The sequence below is a fragment of the Loxodonta africana genome, chromosome 9, assembly GCF_030014295.1.
Source record: "Loxodonta africana isolate mLoxAfr1 chromosome 9, mLoxAfr1.hap2, whole genome shotgun sequence".
NCBI lineage: Eukaryota > Metazoa > Chordata > Mammalia > Proboscidea > Elephantidae > Loxodonta > Loxodonta africana.
The window spans coordinates 26,439,922-26,458,117 of record NC_087350.1 but is presented as its reverse complement, the minus strand read 5'-3'; the positions used below and the strand labels follow the sequence as shown (position 1 = coordinate 26,458,117).

The window sequence follows — 18,196 nt, the reverse complement described above, 5'->3', positions numbered from 1 at the left end:
TATGTACTGTGTGTCAAACACCGCAAGATAATTGAGGATGTTGAGCACTTACAGGCATCTAGAAGGTGGAAGAAGGGTGAAGGCAATGAGGTAAGAAAGTAGGGTGGCCATAGAATTGATTCTCCAAGCCAGAACTTTTTTGAGAATAAAAGAGGGGACTAATATACTTTTTTTTAATATGCTTAAAATTTTATAATTTTATTGAAATATTTAATTGTCTAGCACATTTATCAAAAATTTTTAAATAACTATTTCTAAAAATATTTAAAATTATGTACATTAAAGCAACTATAACCCAAACCCAGTATGAACATTAAAAAGCAGAATAGTTGGGCTTGGCACATATTCACGTATTTTAATCAGTTAATTACCCGTATCTGTCTCTAATGACATAGTCACTGGTACTTTTCTGAAGAATTTTTTTTCTCAGTGGTCTTGCTATTTTTCATTTCATATAATTGCCTGTAATCGTTAGAGATATTTTATGATTATTACATTGAAAATTGTTGACACCAGCAACTGAATCTTCTCTGTAGATTATAATGTTTTTAATGAAGAAAATACTCTCTCTCCAAGTACTGAGAGTTCTGTGCAAATTCTGGTAAGTGGAGGATTTTCTCGATTCTTTTTTTTTTTGGTATTGACACGTGTAAATGTGGACATATTTCAGCCCATTATTTTCACAGGTACTGTGTTTTTGCCTCCCTTCAAAGTACTCATTTTGACAAGTTTCTTTCATTTTGATAAGACATGTCAAGTCAGTTATTTCCACTTGTGGTTCTTTTGAATGCTTTGCCATATTTAGATGCTGCAAAATTGTAGGCCTTTTCAATTTTAGTCCATTCTGGCACAGACTATAAGCAATCAATTAAGCATGAGGTGCTTCAAAAGATTTTTCCTATAAATTCCGCATTAGAAATCATAATTATGGAATTTGGGATTAAATTCGTGCATTCAGGCGCTTATCACCCTTTAATTCCTCAGCATCTTCTTTTTTCTCAAGCTTAGTTTTCAGTGAATTTCACTCTGCTAGAAGCAGATTTATAGATCCAATTGTTGAATAAGCTGATTAAGATTTTTCAACTGAAATGATCAAAATGTAGTGAACAATTAGTGGACTAATTTACAAAGAAACATAGGCTATTTGGGATGATTGACTAAGGAATTCTTCAAAGGTTCAAATATTGCTATGACCTGAATGATGATAAACAGCAAAGAAAGTGTCCGTCACAGAAATGTTTAGCTTAGATACTCTGTGTGCATAAACATATTTGAAATTTTAATATCCACAGCTTCTATTTCATTTGGCAGAATATCACAGCTTATTCGGTTACAATTATGTACATCACCACTATCAGTTCCAGGTGCATTTATACTCTCTTAGTTAAAATATAATTTTGCTAGAATGCTCTACTCTCTTATTTTTAATTAAATGTGTAATACCCATTGTGGTAGAGTTGATTCCGACTCGTAGCGATCCCATAGGACAGAGTAGAACTGCCCCATAAGGTTTCCAAGGAGCGGTTGGTGGATTCGAACTGCTGCTCTCTTGGTTAGCAGCCATAACTCTTAACCACTATGCCACCAGGGTTTCCAAAGTTATAATAGCATTCATAATAAGATCAGATGTTTTGCCATCAACAGAATGAACTTCCAAAAGCTTGGATTCTATGATTCAGATAAAATAATTAAACCATTATTAGAATTCACTGATTTTTTTGAAGCATCTGATATCACTGATATGAAACAAGCTCCATGTTCCTTTGTGAAGTTCTTTTTCTGCCAGTGGAGACAGCGTAAACAGCAATTGCTTCACTCTTTGCATTTACCCAAGAAAATTGGGGATAAAAAACACACAGAATTAATTTAGAAGAACAGTCATTTGATCCAAGTGAACAGTCATGCATCACAGTATGATGTGTAAATGAACCTTTTGCAGCTGTAGCCTTTGAGCAGTTTTCTTAAAAGAAATAAACTGATTCTTCTTCAAGATATATGTGTCATCTGGTTTTCACGTGGTTGGTTAACCGTATCTAGCTCATGGGAGTTGGTAAATATTGAGAAAAAGTTTTTTAAAATAAATTCTGTTTTTAGAGTGGCATTAAATTTACAGAAAAATTTCAAAGACAATAGAGAGTTTAGATATAACCTGTACCCAGTTTTCCTATTATTAACGTCGTATGTTAATATGGTGCATTTGTTATAATTAATGACCCGATATTATTAGCTAAAGTACATACTTAATTTATCCTTAGTTTTTTTTTTTTAATTGTGCTTCAGATGAAGGTTTACAGTACAAATTAGCTTCTCATTAAATAGTACACGTATTGTTTTATAACATTGGTTAACAACCGCACAACATGTCAACACTCTCCCTTCTCAACCTTGGGTTCCCTATTACCAGCTTTCCTGTCCCCTCCTGCCTTATAGTCCTTGCCCCGGGCTGGTGTGCCCCCTTAGTCTGGTTTTGTTTTATGGGCCTGTCTAATCTTTGGATGAAGGGTAAACCTCAGGAGTAACTTCATTACTGAGCTAAAAGGGTGTCCGGGAGCCATACTCTCTAGGTTTCTCCAGTCTCTGTCAGGCCAGGAAGTCTGGTAGCTTTCCTTAGTTTTTACATAGTATCTTTGTTTTTCGTTCCAGGATCCCATCAAGAACACCACATTACATGTAGCCATCATGCTTCCTTAGGCTGCTCTTGGCTATGAAAGTTAAAAAACATTTTGAGCAAGTTATATGTTTATCATTAGCTTTCTCAAGGAAAGGAAATTTAGTACTCAGTTTTTTATTAAACATGCACTTCTTTTGGTTTGGATTTGTTTAGGTCATTGTTGTCAAAAGGTTTTATTGCAAACTATAAAAGCATTATCATTCAATAAAATAAGTTATACATTTAAACCATACTAAAAATGGTTAAATTACTATAGCAAAAAACATTCCAGTTACTATCATTCTGTGGGAGGACTGGTCAACTTCTGTTTTCTTTACCTAGTCTATGTACATTGTTCCTATAATTTTCCAGCTCCCCACTGATTTCACCAGATGAGCACCTGGTGACATTGCACATCTTGCAGGTAGAGGCACACCTGAATGGTTCTCCAGGTGGCTGCAGAGGCAACCTCTTCCAGTCTTTCTGTACCACCATCTGAGACCTGAAGCAGTTATCTGTCTCTGGTGTCTCTTGTCTAGGCTTAATTTGTTTTATCAGGGAGTGTTCTGTTTCCTACTAGTGAAAGGAAAGTTTTAGTTATATTGTATCTGGAAAGGGTCAGGAAAGGAGAGATGGGTTTATCATTGATTGCCTATATGATTTAGCCAGATATTAATGAGAAGTCTTTTCACTGTGCTGATATCGCCCACACCACTAGATGAAATCATGGAAGATGCTGGAAGTAAAAAGGGGAGTTTTCTGAATGCATTCTGGCTTAATTTAATGCAGCTATTAATAATAATATTGGATAAAAAGTGAAAATCCTGCACAAATGCTAACAGGGACAGGGTATAGGACAACAAGCATAACTTGGGATTGTCCCAGGCAAACCTGTGAAGGGGACAGAGCTCATCTATAGGGAAATTTTGCATAAAAGCTGATACAATGCTGTTTATTTTTCCCCTTGGCCCCTATCTGTCTTGCCAAAATAGAAAAGAACTATGTTTGGCCAATTGTTTGATGCTAATATTGTAAGATTATACCTGCATTTAATTTAAGGTACATTGATATGAGAGAAATAATGCAAGTAAGTGTGCATGTAAGATAAGTACTCATAGGTAAAGAGGTCCACACTCATGCACGAACACATACATATAGGCTGTTAACAATGTGATTTCCACCTATGAACAAAAAATAATGTGGACCTAGGGGCAGGGTGTGAGCTCAGACCTCTTTTCCTGGGTAGAACGGTTACGATCGTTATCCCTATCTCAGGGCCTTATGCTAATAGGGCATATTGGGAGTCGCCAGAATAAAGCCCATTTGGCTCTCCACCCGTTTGTGTAAATACAGTTTTAGTGGAGCACAGGAAGGCTCATTCGTTTATAAAATATCTAGGGAGACCCTGGGTGGTGGAAATGGCTCAGCTGCTAACCAGATGGTTGGCCATTTGAGTCTACCCAGAGGTTCCCTGGAAGAAAGGCCTGACACTCTACTTCCAAAATATCAGCCATCGAAATCCCTGTGGAGCAGAGTTTCACTCTGACACACATGGGGACACCGTGAGTCAGAGTCAGCTCGATGGCCACTGTTTATGGCCGCTTTCACGCAGCAATGGCTGAGCTAAGTATTTGCAACAGAGATTGTATGGCCTCCAAAGCCAAAAATATTTTTTATCTGGTGCTTTACAGAAAAAGTTTACCAGCCTTTAAATATAAGCTTTATAGAATGACCTCAATCATGACCCAGCTGTCACTTGTCAGTGCCCCCAGGACTGGCACAGGTGAGATGACATTTCTGTCTATGGGGTTTCTATACGACACCACTTTCTTTCCCTTAGCCCTTTCCCAAAACACAACACAGAGACATGGAGAGTAGCCAACTATCTACTGTCTAACTCAGCTGGGGAGAAGAGTCAAGTGTAATAACAAATCATAACAATAAATTTAAGTGTTTCTTGATTACCGACAATGAGCTGGGTACTGTTGTGTGTGCTTTATAGAAGTTAATCCTCAGAACAACACTATGTGCTAGGTGCTGTTATTACACACACTTTAGATAGAAGTTGACACTCGAGACGTTATATATTTTGTCCTGGGTCACAAAGCTAGGATGTGGTGAAGTACTTGAACTCAGCCTGGACACCATTCATGACCTCAGCAGAACCTCAGCTGTTCTGAGCCTGTGTCTTCTCTAATCCTTCCACACAATGCCTCCTGCTGTTTCCACCTCCGTCTCTCCACTGGCAAACTCCCAGTAAGTAAATGTCAGTGATTTCAAATAGGAAGCGATTTGCAGTCTGAATTGTTTCTAGACTTTGAATGAATCTGCTTAACGCTCTTATCTGTCAGGAACTTTACATTTTCACCTCTTTTGGGACTGTTACCCAAATAAGGACCCATGTAAGGAAAAGTATTTTCCAGGGCAACAAGGATCTGGGAAAAATTTTACCTGTGGGAGATATGTTTGGGCCGGAGCCCTGGATGAGGCCTTGGTGGTTTCACACCTGGATGAGATCAGCCTCTGACCAAGTGGCACCGAAACAGAGGCCAGGAGATCTCAGGCTGCCAGATTGGTGGTCTTTCCAAGTGTGCCACCTGGTGAGACCATGCTGATCAGACTATTGTTTTTCTCTAGAAGGGACGGCCATTCTGACCGAGTTAATGAACAAGCGAGCCCTATTGTGTGAACACAGTCATCAGCAGCCACCGAAAGGCTGTTTATCAGTGGGCAGAGCTGCATCCTGTCTAGAAAGAAAGACTTGAACTTCAGAAGGAGAACCATGTTGTCCCGTTCTGGCAGCATGCTGGGTTTGGTGCCGGAATTTATGTTCTGGTTAATTGGGATTTATTGTGAAAATATGTATATGGTCAGCATTTTGAAATCAGTAATTTTTTACTTAATTCCTATGAGGAATAATTAATATTTCAGACATTCAGGACAAGCTTTTCCATTTCTAAACTAAATGACAATATGGTTTGTTCCAGACATCTAAAAAGAGCAACTGGTATCATATGTAGTGGGGATATACTTATTCTGGCTTTAAAAGGGAAATACTCTACAGTCATTTTAACTGTTCATAATTCTGTAGATTCCAAAGTAAAGGAAAGGAGAAGCCAGTGAAAACCCCTAAAATCCTGTATTTCTGGATTAAGTTACAACGGCCTTAGATTTACCCTCATCTCTGCAAAACTTGTCCCTTCCTCCTTTGCTTAATTCTTTAGTTCACCCAAAGTGTTGTGAGAATGTGAATAGTGAAGATGGAAAGTTGGTCATGCCAGCTCTTCCTTTACACCTACCAGTGGCTTCCCGTCCACTCAGAGCAAATCCCAGGATCTTTAATATGCTTTCGGGTGGTGCCAACTTCTCCAGCCTCACCTGCTGCCACTGCTCCCTCCCCCAGTCTCCACTCTCCAGCGTCACCAGCCCTTACCCTGCCTCCCCACCTCCCACCTCTGCCTTGAGGCTTTGCACAGGCCATCAAGGTTACTGACACCTGAGAAGCCCTCCTCTACTTCTTGCCTAGTTGGCCTGCACTCCTCCTTCAGGTCCTACTGGTAATCCTCCCACACCAGAATATGTCCACCTATTCTATGTTCTCAGAGCATCTTGTACTTAATCTTCACAGGGCTTTTCAGTCATGTGTGACAATTCTTGGGCTCCCTAACTAAGCCTAAGAGGGAAAGACTGAGTCTGCTTCTTAGCATTTTGTTTCCTGGATCTAACATGGTACCCCTTGGAAGGAGTGGATGTTTTAATTTTCCACCCTCAGATGTTAATGATCATAATGTCCATTTTCTTGTGGCAGCTTCTAGCTTAGAATAATGTAGTCATTGGAATTTAATACATGTTTGATTTTGTTTACAAAACCTGCTTTGGAGGTTAGATCTACGTAACATATCATTTAAATAAGTAGGTTAGCTAACTAGTTTAATGCTTGGAATACTAAGACTTGTAATCTAAGGGCTAATTTCCCCAACAACTCTACTGGGTGACTGTGTTCTTTAACTTGGACTGATCTTGTTTGCACTTGGCCATTTCCCAGGGTGTACTGAGACCAGAAGTGGCCAAGTATTCTGACTGCTAGATCTACTACTTACAAAAACAAAAACCATTAAGTCGATTTCAACTTGTAGCAACCCCATAGGACAGAGTAGAACTGCCCCATAGGGTTTCCAAGGAGCGGCTAGTGGATTTGCGCTGCCAACCTTTTGGTTGGCAGCCAAGCTCTTAACCACTGAACATAGACCTATGTGTGTTCTTCAAAATCAAACCTTAACCTTATTAAAATGTATGACCTGTAAGCATTTTTACACATACTTCGTATACCCTGGTGGCGCAGTGGTTAAGAGATATGGTTGCTAACCAAAAGGTCGGCAGTTCGAATCCACTAGCTGCTCCTTGGAAAACCTGCGGGGCAGGTCTCCTCTGTTCTATAGGGTCGCTATGATTCAGAATCAACTCAACAGCAGCAGGTTTAGTATACCTGTTTTTTCTTCTAAGTATATAATCTTCCCCTTAGATTCAGAGAGAATATTTGCAATTTAAAATGCCTGTTTCCAAGGGATCATGTAAAAATGTTAAACTGTGAGTTTTGCAGCAGTAACTAGCCATCACCACTCCCTTTTATACAAATCACCTAATAATTTATCAAACAAGAAAATGAATAAGCTCAGATTTTAAACATCTAAACCAGGGTGGTCATTCAGGGTGCATTTTTCTCTGAGTTTCATTTGATCGCTTTTCTTCAGCTTTTTTAAGTGTTAATTGCTCACCTGGAACACAATTTTTTTTTTTTTTTTTGTCTTGACTGACTCATGCATTTCACTTGACACTTAATCATTACCTAGTATTTGTCAAGTACACTTGTGAACAGGTCGATATGGTTGGTGAACCTAAGTGTAATTGCCCTAGATGAGGCCCTGGGACTAAATGAATTAAAAGTGCTTTTGAGCCCTGTCACCACTGGGCACCCTTCTCAGCACTCATATGCACCACGGCTGGTTCCGGCTCAGAAGAAAACAGCCCTGTGTGTGCAGCCATTGTGTAGTCTCTGCTTGTTCAACCTTTGACGTCAGGAGCAGGGACGCCAGAAGGGGTCAGTGGAGTGGAACAAAAAATTGTCTTGGCTCCAAGGAATGGCACAAAGTCTGCTGAGTTAAAGAATCCACGTATGTTTATCTGCCTGTGCAAAACGCAGCATTTAAATCTTACATAGAGGAACCAGGTATTAGCTCTTGCTATGATAAAAAAAATTTTTTTTTTCCATCAGTTGTGAAAATTGCCAAATGCATTATGTTGAAGTCCTTCCGCATAATCTAGATGTTTCTCCAGTTTCATAAATGCAGATCAAATGAAACATAAAAGCAGAAAGATTTGGGAGAGGGTAGAAGGTGGGGAGTGTGCCTTACTATGTATAATAGTGCTTTCTCCAAATAGCTTTAAGGAAACTGAATATTCTAAGGTTATCTTATTTTAATCTCAGTCTGCCTTCATTCTTTTAAAGGGTCCTTTTGCAGTACAGATAATCCTTTTAACAATAATAAAACCAGTTGCCCTTGAGTTAATTCTGACTTCGGGCAACCCCATGTTTGTCAGAGTAGAACTGTCTGCTCCATAGGGTTTTCAGTGTTTGGTTTTTCAGAAGTAGATCACCAGGATTGCCTTCCAAAACACCTCTGGGTGGACTCGAACCCACCAGCCTTTTGGTTAACAACTGGTTCATTTCACCACTCAGGGACTACCTTTAGTGGTAATACATACCCTCTTTAACATCAGATTTCCTTAAATTGAGGCATGTACTTGGGACCTCTGAAAGCCAATTCAGCACTTACTTTTGGCTTGAAAAGTTAGTTCCTCCCAGGAGAACTGGACTCTGGAGCCAGATGGACTGAGTTGGAATCCTAATACTGCTGCCAGGGTGTTCTTTACCTCTCTCTCCTCAGTTCTTTCCTGTAATGGATTGAATTATGTCCCCCCCAAAAATGTGTCATCTTGGTTAGGCCATGTGTGCTTGCCCTCCATTTTGTGATTTTCCTGTGTTATCATAATCTCTGCCTGTGGCTTAAGAGGATTAGGGTGAGATGTAACACCCTTGCTCAGGTCACATCCCTGATCCAATATAAAGGGAGTGTCCCTGGGGCGTGGCCTGCATCACCTTTTATCTTACAAGAGATAAAACAAAAGGGAAGCAGACAGAGAGCTGGAGACCTCGTACCACCAAGAAAACAGTGCCAGGAGCACAGCACGTCCTTTGGACCTGGGGTTCCTGCACAGAGAAGTTCCTAGTCTAGGGGAAGATTGACAACAAGGACCTTTCTCCAGAGCCAACAGAGAGAGAAAGCTTTCCTTGGAGCTGACACCCTAAATTTTGACTTCTAGCCTACTAGACTGTGAGGGAATAAATTTCTCTTTGTTAAAGCCGTCCACTTGTATTTCTGTTATACCAAAAACCAAAACCAAACCCAGTGCCGTCAAGTCGATTCTGACTCATAGCAACCCTATAGGACAGAGCAGAACTGCCCCATTGAGTTTCCAAGGAATGGCTGACAGATTCGAACTGCCGACCCTTGGGTTAGCAGCCGTAGCACTTAACCACTATACCACCAGGGTTTCCATTTCTGTTATAGCTGCATTATATAGTAGGAGAATAACTTCATTCTTAAGAGAATAACTTCATTCTAAGGTAGTTGTGAGGCTTAAGTGAGGTAACACTGGTCAGTGCTTAAATCAGTGCCCAGGCAGCACATCTAGGGCGCTCAGTAAGTGTTGCTTTAGTATGCTAACCAGTACCAGTTACCGTTGAGTGGGCCCTGACTCGCGGTGACCCCATGCGTGTCCATGGGGGTTTCAGTGGCTGATTTTTCGGAAGTAGATCTCTAGGTTAACCATTTGCACCACCCAGGGGTTCCTAAGTATGCTAATACTTCAGAACAGTCTTTTGTTCCTTTCTGAAGACAGTAGGTGGTGGGGGTAAAGATTTAACCCTGATGCAGAAGTCTCGCTACCTAGTTAATATGAAACTGTCAAGTAAGGATGTGAAGAACTATTTTAATCTGGAAGAGGATGACAAAAAAACCAACTGGAAACTGTAATGTCAACTTTCTAGGCACAAGCTGACTTTAACAAAGAACTTATGAACTTCAGTGGCTTTACAGAACACAAATTTGTTTCTCCCTCCTGCCACAGCTGGCTGTGGTCAGGCAGCTCTCCTAAGTAGTTCCCCTCCATGTAGTAATTCAGGGATCCAAGCACATTTTATCACGTGGCTTTGCCAGATGGGAGTTCTTCACTTAAGCTAGGAGGGTGAAAGAGAGAGAGAGAGAGGGAGGGAAAGGGAGGCGGGAGGAAGGGAGGGAAGAAGAGAGAGAAACAGAGAAATATGAATGAGCTGAGGATCTTGTGAAGGATTGATTTTAGGGGCCAGGCTTGGAACTAACCAAAAAACCAAACCCGTTTCCATGAAGTTGATTCTGACTCATAGCGACCCTAAAGGACAGACTAGAACTGCCCCATAGGGTTTCGAAAGAGCAGCTGGTGGTTTTGAACCGCTGACCTTGTGGTTAGCAGCTGAGCTCTTAACCACTGCATCACCAAGGCTCCAAACACAATTTGTGCTCCCATTCCATTGGCCAGAACTAGTCACATGGCTTCAGTCTACCTGCTGAGGGTTCTGGGAAATCAAGTCTCCCTGTGCCCCCTCCAAGAGGAAACATGATAGGCGAGCATTCAGGCAGTCTCTGGCGCAGCAACTAACCATATATTTTCTGCTAGGGGCAGTCGTTTTAATAGTTACATAGTCTATTTGTGCTCTTCACTGCAGAGTATTCCTGAAATTTTTTGTAATGCCAGGGCCAGCAGAGGACCCAACAGAATTTCTGAACCATTATGTCTCTTTCTGGAGACCCTGGTGGCATAGTGGTTAAGTGCTATGGCTGCTAACCAAAAGGTCGACAGTTTGAATCTACCAGGCGCTCCTTGGAAACTCTGTGGGACAGTTCTACTCTGTCCTATGGGGTCGCTATGAGTCGGAATCGACTCAATGGCAATGCGTTTGGTTGGGGTTGTTATGTGTCGTTCTTACCTTAGAAATTTGCTGAAAGTCATGGAATCCATCCAGACATCCACGTCTGTGCACGTAGTGCGCTTAGCCAATAAATAAGGACTGGAGGTGACAGCATCTTAAAGGCCACCTCTGACTGGCAGGTTCCTTTGAAGGAGCAAGTTTTTGATGCTTTGCCAGTCAGTAAATGGCAAAAGGCAAAAATGTTAATGATTCTGTGCACTGAAATTAAGTAGGACAACCTAGAATATAGATTTTTTTTTTAATTGCTCTCTAATAAACATGGCTCAAAATTGCAATTGGTATTTCCACTTCGCCCTTACGGGTGGGATGATGGTCTTATATCACCAAGTGAAGCGATTTACTCCAGCAGAGTTTATTAATAGTCTTTCACTTGCGCAGATTTTTTGAATCAGAGTTGTCCCCTATACAAGTCAATATATACCTCATGTTTTGAAATATTTCATAGTTACCGTGGATTGATTTTCAGTGCCCCTCTTTTTCAGCCAGAGTTCAGATGTTTAACATGATTTGGAAGCAATATAATGTTGTGGTTGATTATCTGGTCCCCAGCATCAGACTGGGTTTGAATCCCAACTCTGTCAATTAATGACTGTTTTTTTTTTTTATGGATTGAATAGTGTCCTCCAAAAATGCATATCAGTTTGGCTAGGCCATGATTCCCAGTATTGTGTGACTGCCCACCGTTGTCATCTGATGTGATTTTCCTGTGTGTTATAAATTCTACCTCTGTGATGTTAATGAGGCAGGATTAGAGGCAGTTATGTTAAAGAGCAGGACTCAGGCTACAAGATTATGTTGTGTCTTAAGTCAATCTCTTTTGAAATATAAAAGAGAGAAGCAAGCAGAGAAACATGGGGGACCTCATACCACCAAGAAACAAGAGTCAGGAGAATAACACGTTCTACGGACCTGGGGTCCCTGCTCGAGAAGCTCTTCAACCAGGGAAGATTGATGACAAGGACCTTCCCCCAGAGAAAACGTGCCCTTGGAGTTGGCACCCTGAATTCAGACTTCTACCCTCCTAGACTGAGAGAATAAATTTCTCTTTGTTAAAGCCATCCACTTGTGATATTTCTGTTATAGCAGCACTAGATAATGAAGACGATCACCATGTGACTTGGGGCTCTTAACCCTGCCTGATCTGCAAAATGGGTTTGGGAAAGTACTTACTCATAAGAGTGTTGTAAACATTCAAAGACAGGATGCACACATACTGCTTAGCACAAAACCTGGTACATGGTAGTGAATCTAATCTAACCAGTTGCCGTCAAGTTGACTGTGACTCATGGCAACCCCATGTGTGTTGGAATAGAACAGTGCTCCATAGGATTTTAAATGGCTGATTTTTTTTTTGGAAGTAGATCACGAGGCCTTTCTTCTGAGGGGCTTCTAAACCAAAAAAAACCCCATTGCCATCAAGCCAATTACGACTCCTAGTGATCCTGTAGGAAAGAGTAGAACTGCCCCATATGGTTTCCAAGGAGCGCCTGGTGGATTCGAACTGCTAACCTTTTAGTTAGCAGCTGTAGCTCTTAACCATTACACCAACAGGCGGCCTCAAACCTCCTTTCAGTTAACAGCCAAGCACTTAACTGCACCACCCAGGGTTGTCAGTGCATAGTAAGCACTCACTAAGTAGAACTATTGTTATTACAATCGTAAATCTTACTGTATTTAATTGCATCATCTAGCCCAGTTGGGGGTTGACTATATGCACAGCCTTTTAATTAATGAAGTCTGAGGTTATCTTTATCTGTCTTATGCCCCATAGCATAATTACCTGACCTCAACAGAGTAAGAGGCCCATAGAATGTTGATCGAGCGGATGGGTGTGGATTTTGTACAAATGATTTTCCAGTGCTTGTCTGTAGCTATGGCGTCATTAGGTATCATAGATGGCAGTGGAGTGCCTCAGGCATCCTGGTTCCTGCAGTGACCTGCACAAAAGCTTTGCCAGAGCTGGATTAGCACCCAGAGAGGAGGAATCTGTCCATGTTAGGGGCAGAGGACAGAAGGACTTCGCAGTGTCAGGGGTGTTGTTGTTAGGTGCCGTTCAGTTGGTTCCAGCTCATAGTGACCCTGTGCACAACAGAGCAATCACTGCCTGGTTCTGCACCATCCTCACAATTGTTGCTACGTTTGAGCCCATTGTTGCTGCCACTGTCTCAATCCATCTCATTGAAGGTCTTCCTCTTTTTCGATGACCGTCTACTTTACCAAGCGTGATGTCCTTCTCTAGGGACTGCTCCCTCCTAATAACATGCCCAAAGTATGTAAGACGCAGTTTTGCCATCCTTGCTTCTAAGGAGCATTCTGGTTGTACTTCTTCTGAGACAGATTTGTCCGTTCTTTTAGCAGTCCACAATATAGTCAATATTTTTTACCAACACCGCAATTCAAAGGCATCAAGCCTTCTTCGGTCTTCCTTATTCGTTGTCCAGCTTTCACATGCATATGAGGCCATTGAAAATACCATGGCTTGGGTCAGGTGCATCTTAGTCCTCAAGGTGACATCTTTGCTGTTCAACACTTTAAAGAGGTCTTTTGCAGCCGATTTGCCCAATGCAATGCGTCTTTTGATTTCTTGACTGCTGCTTCCATGGGTGTTGATTGTGGATCCAAGTAACATGAAATCCTTGAAACCTCAATCTTTTCTCTGTTTATCATGATGTTGCTTATTGGTCCAGTTTTGAGGATTTTTGTTTTCTTTATGTTGAGGTGCAATCCATACTGAAGGCTGTGGTCTTTGATCTTCATTAGTAAGTGCTTCAAGTCCTCTTCACTTTCAGCAGGCAAGGTTGTGTCATCTGCATAACGCAGGTTATTAATGAGCCTTCCTCCAGTTCTGGTGCCCTGTTCTTCATATAGTTCAGCTTCTCTGTTTATTTGTTCAGCGTACAGATTGAATAGGTATGTTGAAAGGATACAACCCTGACGCACATCTTTCCTGACTTTAAACCATGCAGTATCCCTTTGTTCTGTTCAAATGACTGCCTCCTGATGCATGTACAGATTCCTCATGAGCACAATTAAGTGTTCCTGAATTCCCATTCTCCTCAATGTTATCCGTAATTTGTTATCCACAGTCAAATGCTTTTGCGTAGCCAATAAAACAGAGGTAAACATCCTTCTGGCATTCTCTGCTTTCAGCCAGGATCCATTTGACATCAGCAATGATATCTCTCGTTCCACATCCTCTTCTGAATCTGGCCTGAATTTCTGGCTGTTCCCTGTCAATGTACCGCTGCAGCCGCTTTTGAATGATCTTCAGCAACGTTTTGCTTGCCTGTGATATAAATGATGCTGTTCTATAATTTCCACATTCAGTTGGATCACCTTTCCTGGAAATAGGCATAAATATGGATCTCTTCCAGTCAGTTGGCCAGGTAGCTTTGTTCCAAATTTCTTAGCATAGAGAAGTGAGCACCTCAACCGCTGCATCTGTTTGTTGGAACATCTCAGTGGGTATTCCATCAATTCCCTGAGCCTTGTTTTTCACCAATGCCTTCAGTGCAGCTTAGACCTCTTCCTTCAGTACCATTGGTTCCTGATCGTATGTTACCTTCTGAAATGGTTGAACATCCATTCTTTTTGGTATAGTGGCTCTGTGTATTCCTTTCACCTTTTTTTTTTTCTTTAATCCTTTATTCATTTTTATTGTGTTTTATGTGAAAGTTTACAAGTCAAGTCAGTTTCTCATATAAAAACTTACACACACATTGTTCTGTGACCCTAGTTGCTCTCCCTACAATGTGACAGCACACTCCTCTCCACCCTGTGTTTCCCATGTCCATTTAACCAGCTCCTGTCCCTCTCTGCCTTCTCATCTTACCCCCAGAAAGGAGCTGCCTACTTAGTCTCATGTGTCTACTTGAGCCAAGAAGCACACTCCTCACCAGTATCATTTTATGTCTTATAGTCCAGTCTAATCTTTGTCTGAAGAGTTGGCTTTGGGAATGGTTTTAGTTTTGGGCTAACAGAGTTTGGGGCCCATTTCCTCTGGGGTCACACCAGTCTCAGTCAGACCATTACGTCTGATCTTTTTACTGGAATTTGAGCTCTGCACCCCACTTTTCTCCTGCTCCATCAGGGACTCTCTGTTGTGTTCCCTGTCAGGGCAGTCATTGGTGGTAGCCGGGCACCATCTAGTTTTTCTGGTCTCAGGCTGATGGAGTTTATGGTTTATATGACCCTTTTCAGTATCTTGGGCTCATGTTTTCTTTCTGTCTTCGTTTTCTTTTGCTCCAGGTGGATTGGGACCAATTGATGCATCTTAAATGGCCGCTTGCTAGCTTTTAAGACCCCAGATGCTACTCACCAAAGTGGGATGCAGAACATTTTCTTAATAAACTTGTTATGCCATTTGACCTAGAAGTCCCCTGAAACCATGGTTCCCAGACCCGTGCCCCTGCTGCTGTGTCCGTCAAAGTGTTTGGTTATATTCAGGGAACTTCTTAGAGTGCAGTTGTGCTGACTTCCCCTGTATTGTGTGCTGTCCTTCCCTTCACCTAAGATAGTAATCCTTGTCTCCTATCTAGTTAGTGAATACCTCACTCACTCCCTCCCCACCCTCGTAACCATCAAAGAATGTTTTCTTCTGTGTTTAAACCTTTTCTTGGGTTCTTATAATAGTGGTCTCATACAATATTTGTCCTTTTGTGACTAATTTCCCTTCCATCTTCTTTTATGCTTCCTGCATCGTTTAATATTTTCCCTGTAGAATCCTTCAGTATTGCAACTCGAGGCTTGAATTTTTTCTTCAGTTCTTTCAGCTTGAGAAATGGTGAGCGTGTTCTTCCCTGTTGTCAGGGGAGTAGCTGTAAAATCATAGCAGTCGATCACTGAACATAAGAAGTAGCCAAGCCACTGGAGATGCTTTTTAAATAATGCAGTGTTAGCTTTACTGTAATTATTGGCTATCTCAAAGATTTCTAAACTTGGTGGGAATTGGTAAAGTTTTATGATGCTGGTGTTAAGGTAAGTTGTCATGGTAGGCCCAAAAAATTGCAAACAAACAAACAAAAAAAAAACAAACCTTTTGCCATCAAGTTGATTCTGACTCATAGCGACCCGATAGGACAGAGTGGAACTGCCCCACAGGGTTTCCAAGGCTGTAATCTCTACAGAAGCAGACTATGACATCTTGGCTGGTGGGTTTGAACTGCCAACCTTTCAATTAGCAGCCGAGCGCTTAGCCACTGTGCCACTAGGGCTCTTTCAAAGAATTGCATATCGCCTAAATTCCTGGCATTTCTTCTTTCAACTTGTATAAATTAATATTCTTTGTTTTTACAAAGTGTTGCCAATTTTTCTTTTGAAATGTCTTTGAACATTTTTGTATTTTAATACCCAAACCCACTGCCTTCGAGTCGATTCCGACTTATAGTGACCCTGTAGGACAGAGTAGACCTGCCCCATAGAGTTTTCAAGGCTGTAAATCTTTACAGAAGCAGACTACCACATCCTTCTCCCGTGAAGCGGCTGGTGGGTTCAAACCACAGACCTTCAGTTGTCAGCCAAGTGTTTAACCACTGTGCCACCGGGGCTCCTGTATTTTAATAATATTTTAATTCAATAAGGAGTATGAGGATGGTAACATATAAATACTTAGAAATATGAATTTGTATGAAGTAATTTTGACTGAATATAAATGAATGTAAAATAATAGGTATATCCACTCTTACAAACATAAAGGCTGGAACACATTAGACGTTGGAGGAACACGGAATTAAGTAAATGGTTTAAATGATACCAGTTCTTTTTCCTCTAAATTTATTTACCTTTTTATTAAAACAGTGTTGACAGAGAAAGAGTCCTTCCCTATCGATCCCTCTCTGTCCTTTTCTGCTGCCTTCACGGACTTCCATCTCCCGATACGGAGAATAATGCGATAGCATCTCTGACTTCTGTCTTTCCCTTCATTCTAGGTCATTCCATTATTGCTGCTCCTTCCCTTTTGGGTTCTTATGTCTCTTCCTTAAAAGTGTTCTGTATGTTTGCCTTTTTATTTCTTTATTGATTTGACTAAGTTAATTTTTTTTTTCTTTTTTTGGCAGACAAGAGCAAGTTGGTACTCTGTATCAAAACATCAACCTCGTGGAGCCAAGACTACTTCAGCCGTATGAGCATGTTATAAAGAACTTTATCCGCGAGATCAGACTACAGAGCACAGAAATGGAGAACCTGGCTATCGCAGTGAAGAGGTATTGATATCATTCCTTCCTCAGTGGACCATGTTGTTGTTAGCCGCTGTGAGGTGACTCAGATTCATGGCGACCTTATGTACAACAGCACAAAATGTTGCCTGGTCCTGCGTCATCCTCAGTCATCATCAGCATGTTCGAGTCCATCATAGCTTTTGTGCCAATCCATCTCACCAAGGGTGTCTCTCATCCTCGTTGACCTTCTATTTCTGTCCCCGTCCAGCAGTTGATCCCTCCTGATGACATGTCCAAAGCACATGAGCCAGACGATGTTCTATTGTGATCCATAAAGTTTTCATTGGTTAATTTGCCGAAATAGATTGCCAGGCATTTCTTCCTAGTCTGTCTCAGTCTGGAAGCTCTATGAAAACCTGTCTACCATGGCTAACCCTGCTGTTATTTGAAATACCAGTGGCATAGCTTCCAGCATCACAGCAACACCCAAGCCACCACAGTAGGACAGAGTGACAGGCAGATGGTGGAAGTTGTACGTACACAGGATCCTTTAACTTGCCGCCTTACCCATGTGGCAAATGGACTCACCTGCGTTATCACTTTATAGGACGTCATTTTTGTTGTTGTTGGGTGCCGTTGGAGTGGTCCCAACTCACAGCAGCCCTAGGGACACTAGAACTGCCCCATAGGATTTCCTAGGCTGTAATCTTTATGGAAGCAGATCACCAGGTCTTTCTCCCGCAGAGCCAGTGGATGGGTGGGAACCATCAACCTTTTGGTTAACAGCTGAGCACTTAACTGTTATACCACCAGGGATCCTCTTACTGATAGGGACTTATTAAATCTCAGGAATCTAGAGCTTTCTAAACAAAGCCAGCCTGAGGGAAGTTGAGTTAGGCAGTAATTCGTAGTTCAGCCAGAGACCAAACAGTAAGTCACTGCCACCCTGTTATAGGAACTCTCCAAGGCCAATGACTAGATACAGAACAATTTAGAGAGATCTGTTACGTGACATCCAGCCACGTGAACCACACAGGTAGGCGTCTATCCACAGAGGTAGGCAGAACTCTGTTTGAACCTTAGGTTTGTCACTGACTGGTGTGTGGCCCTTGCCAGCTTTCTCAATCTCCCTGAGCCTTATCTGCGAAATGAGGATGAAAATATTCACCTTATCAGTCTGCTAAGATTTAGCAGATGACATCCTGGGTGAGCCCCTCACGCAGCACTTGTCACATAGTGGGGTTCAGCAATGATTCTTTCCATCTCCGTAACCCTCCTCATCTTGCCTTCTCACCTCAACTG

At 41.5% G+C, this 18,196-nt stretch overlaps 1 protein-coding gene across 1 annotated transcript in view; it reads left to right on the top strand.

The window, feature by feature from the left end:
- Window positions 1-18,196, top strand: part of RASEF (RAS and EF-hand domain containing) — a 98,980-nt gene that overhangs the window by 27,333 nt on the left and 53,451 nt on the right. The window contains exon 2 of the mRNA XM_064291194.1: window positions 16,793-16,939. Within this exon, the coding sequence (XP_064147264.1) occupies window positions 16,793-16,939 (147 nt within the window). The remainder of the gene's footprint in view (window positions 1-16,792; window positions 16,940-18,196) is intronic.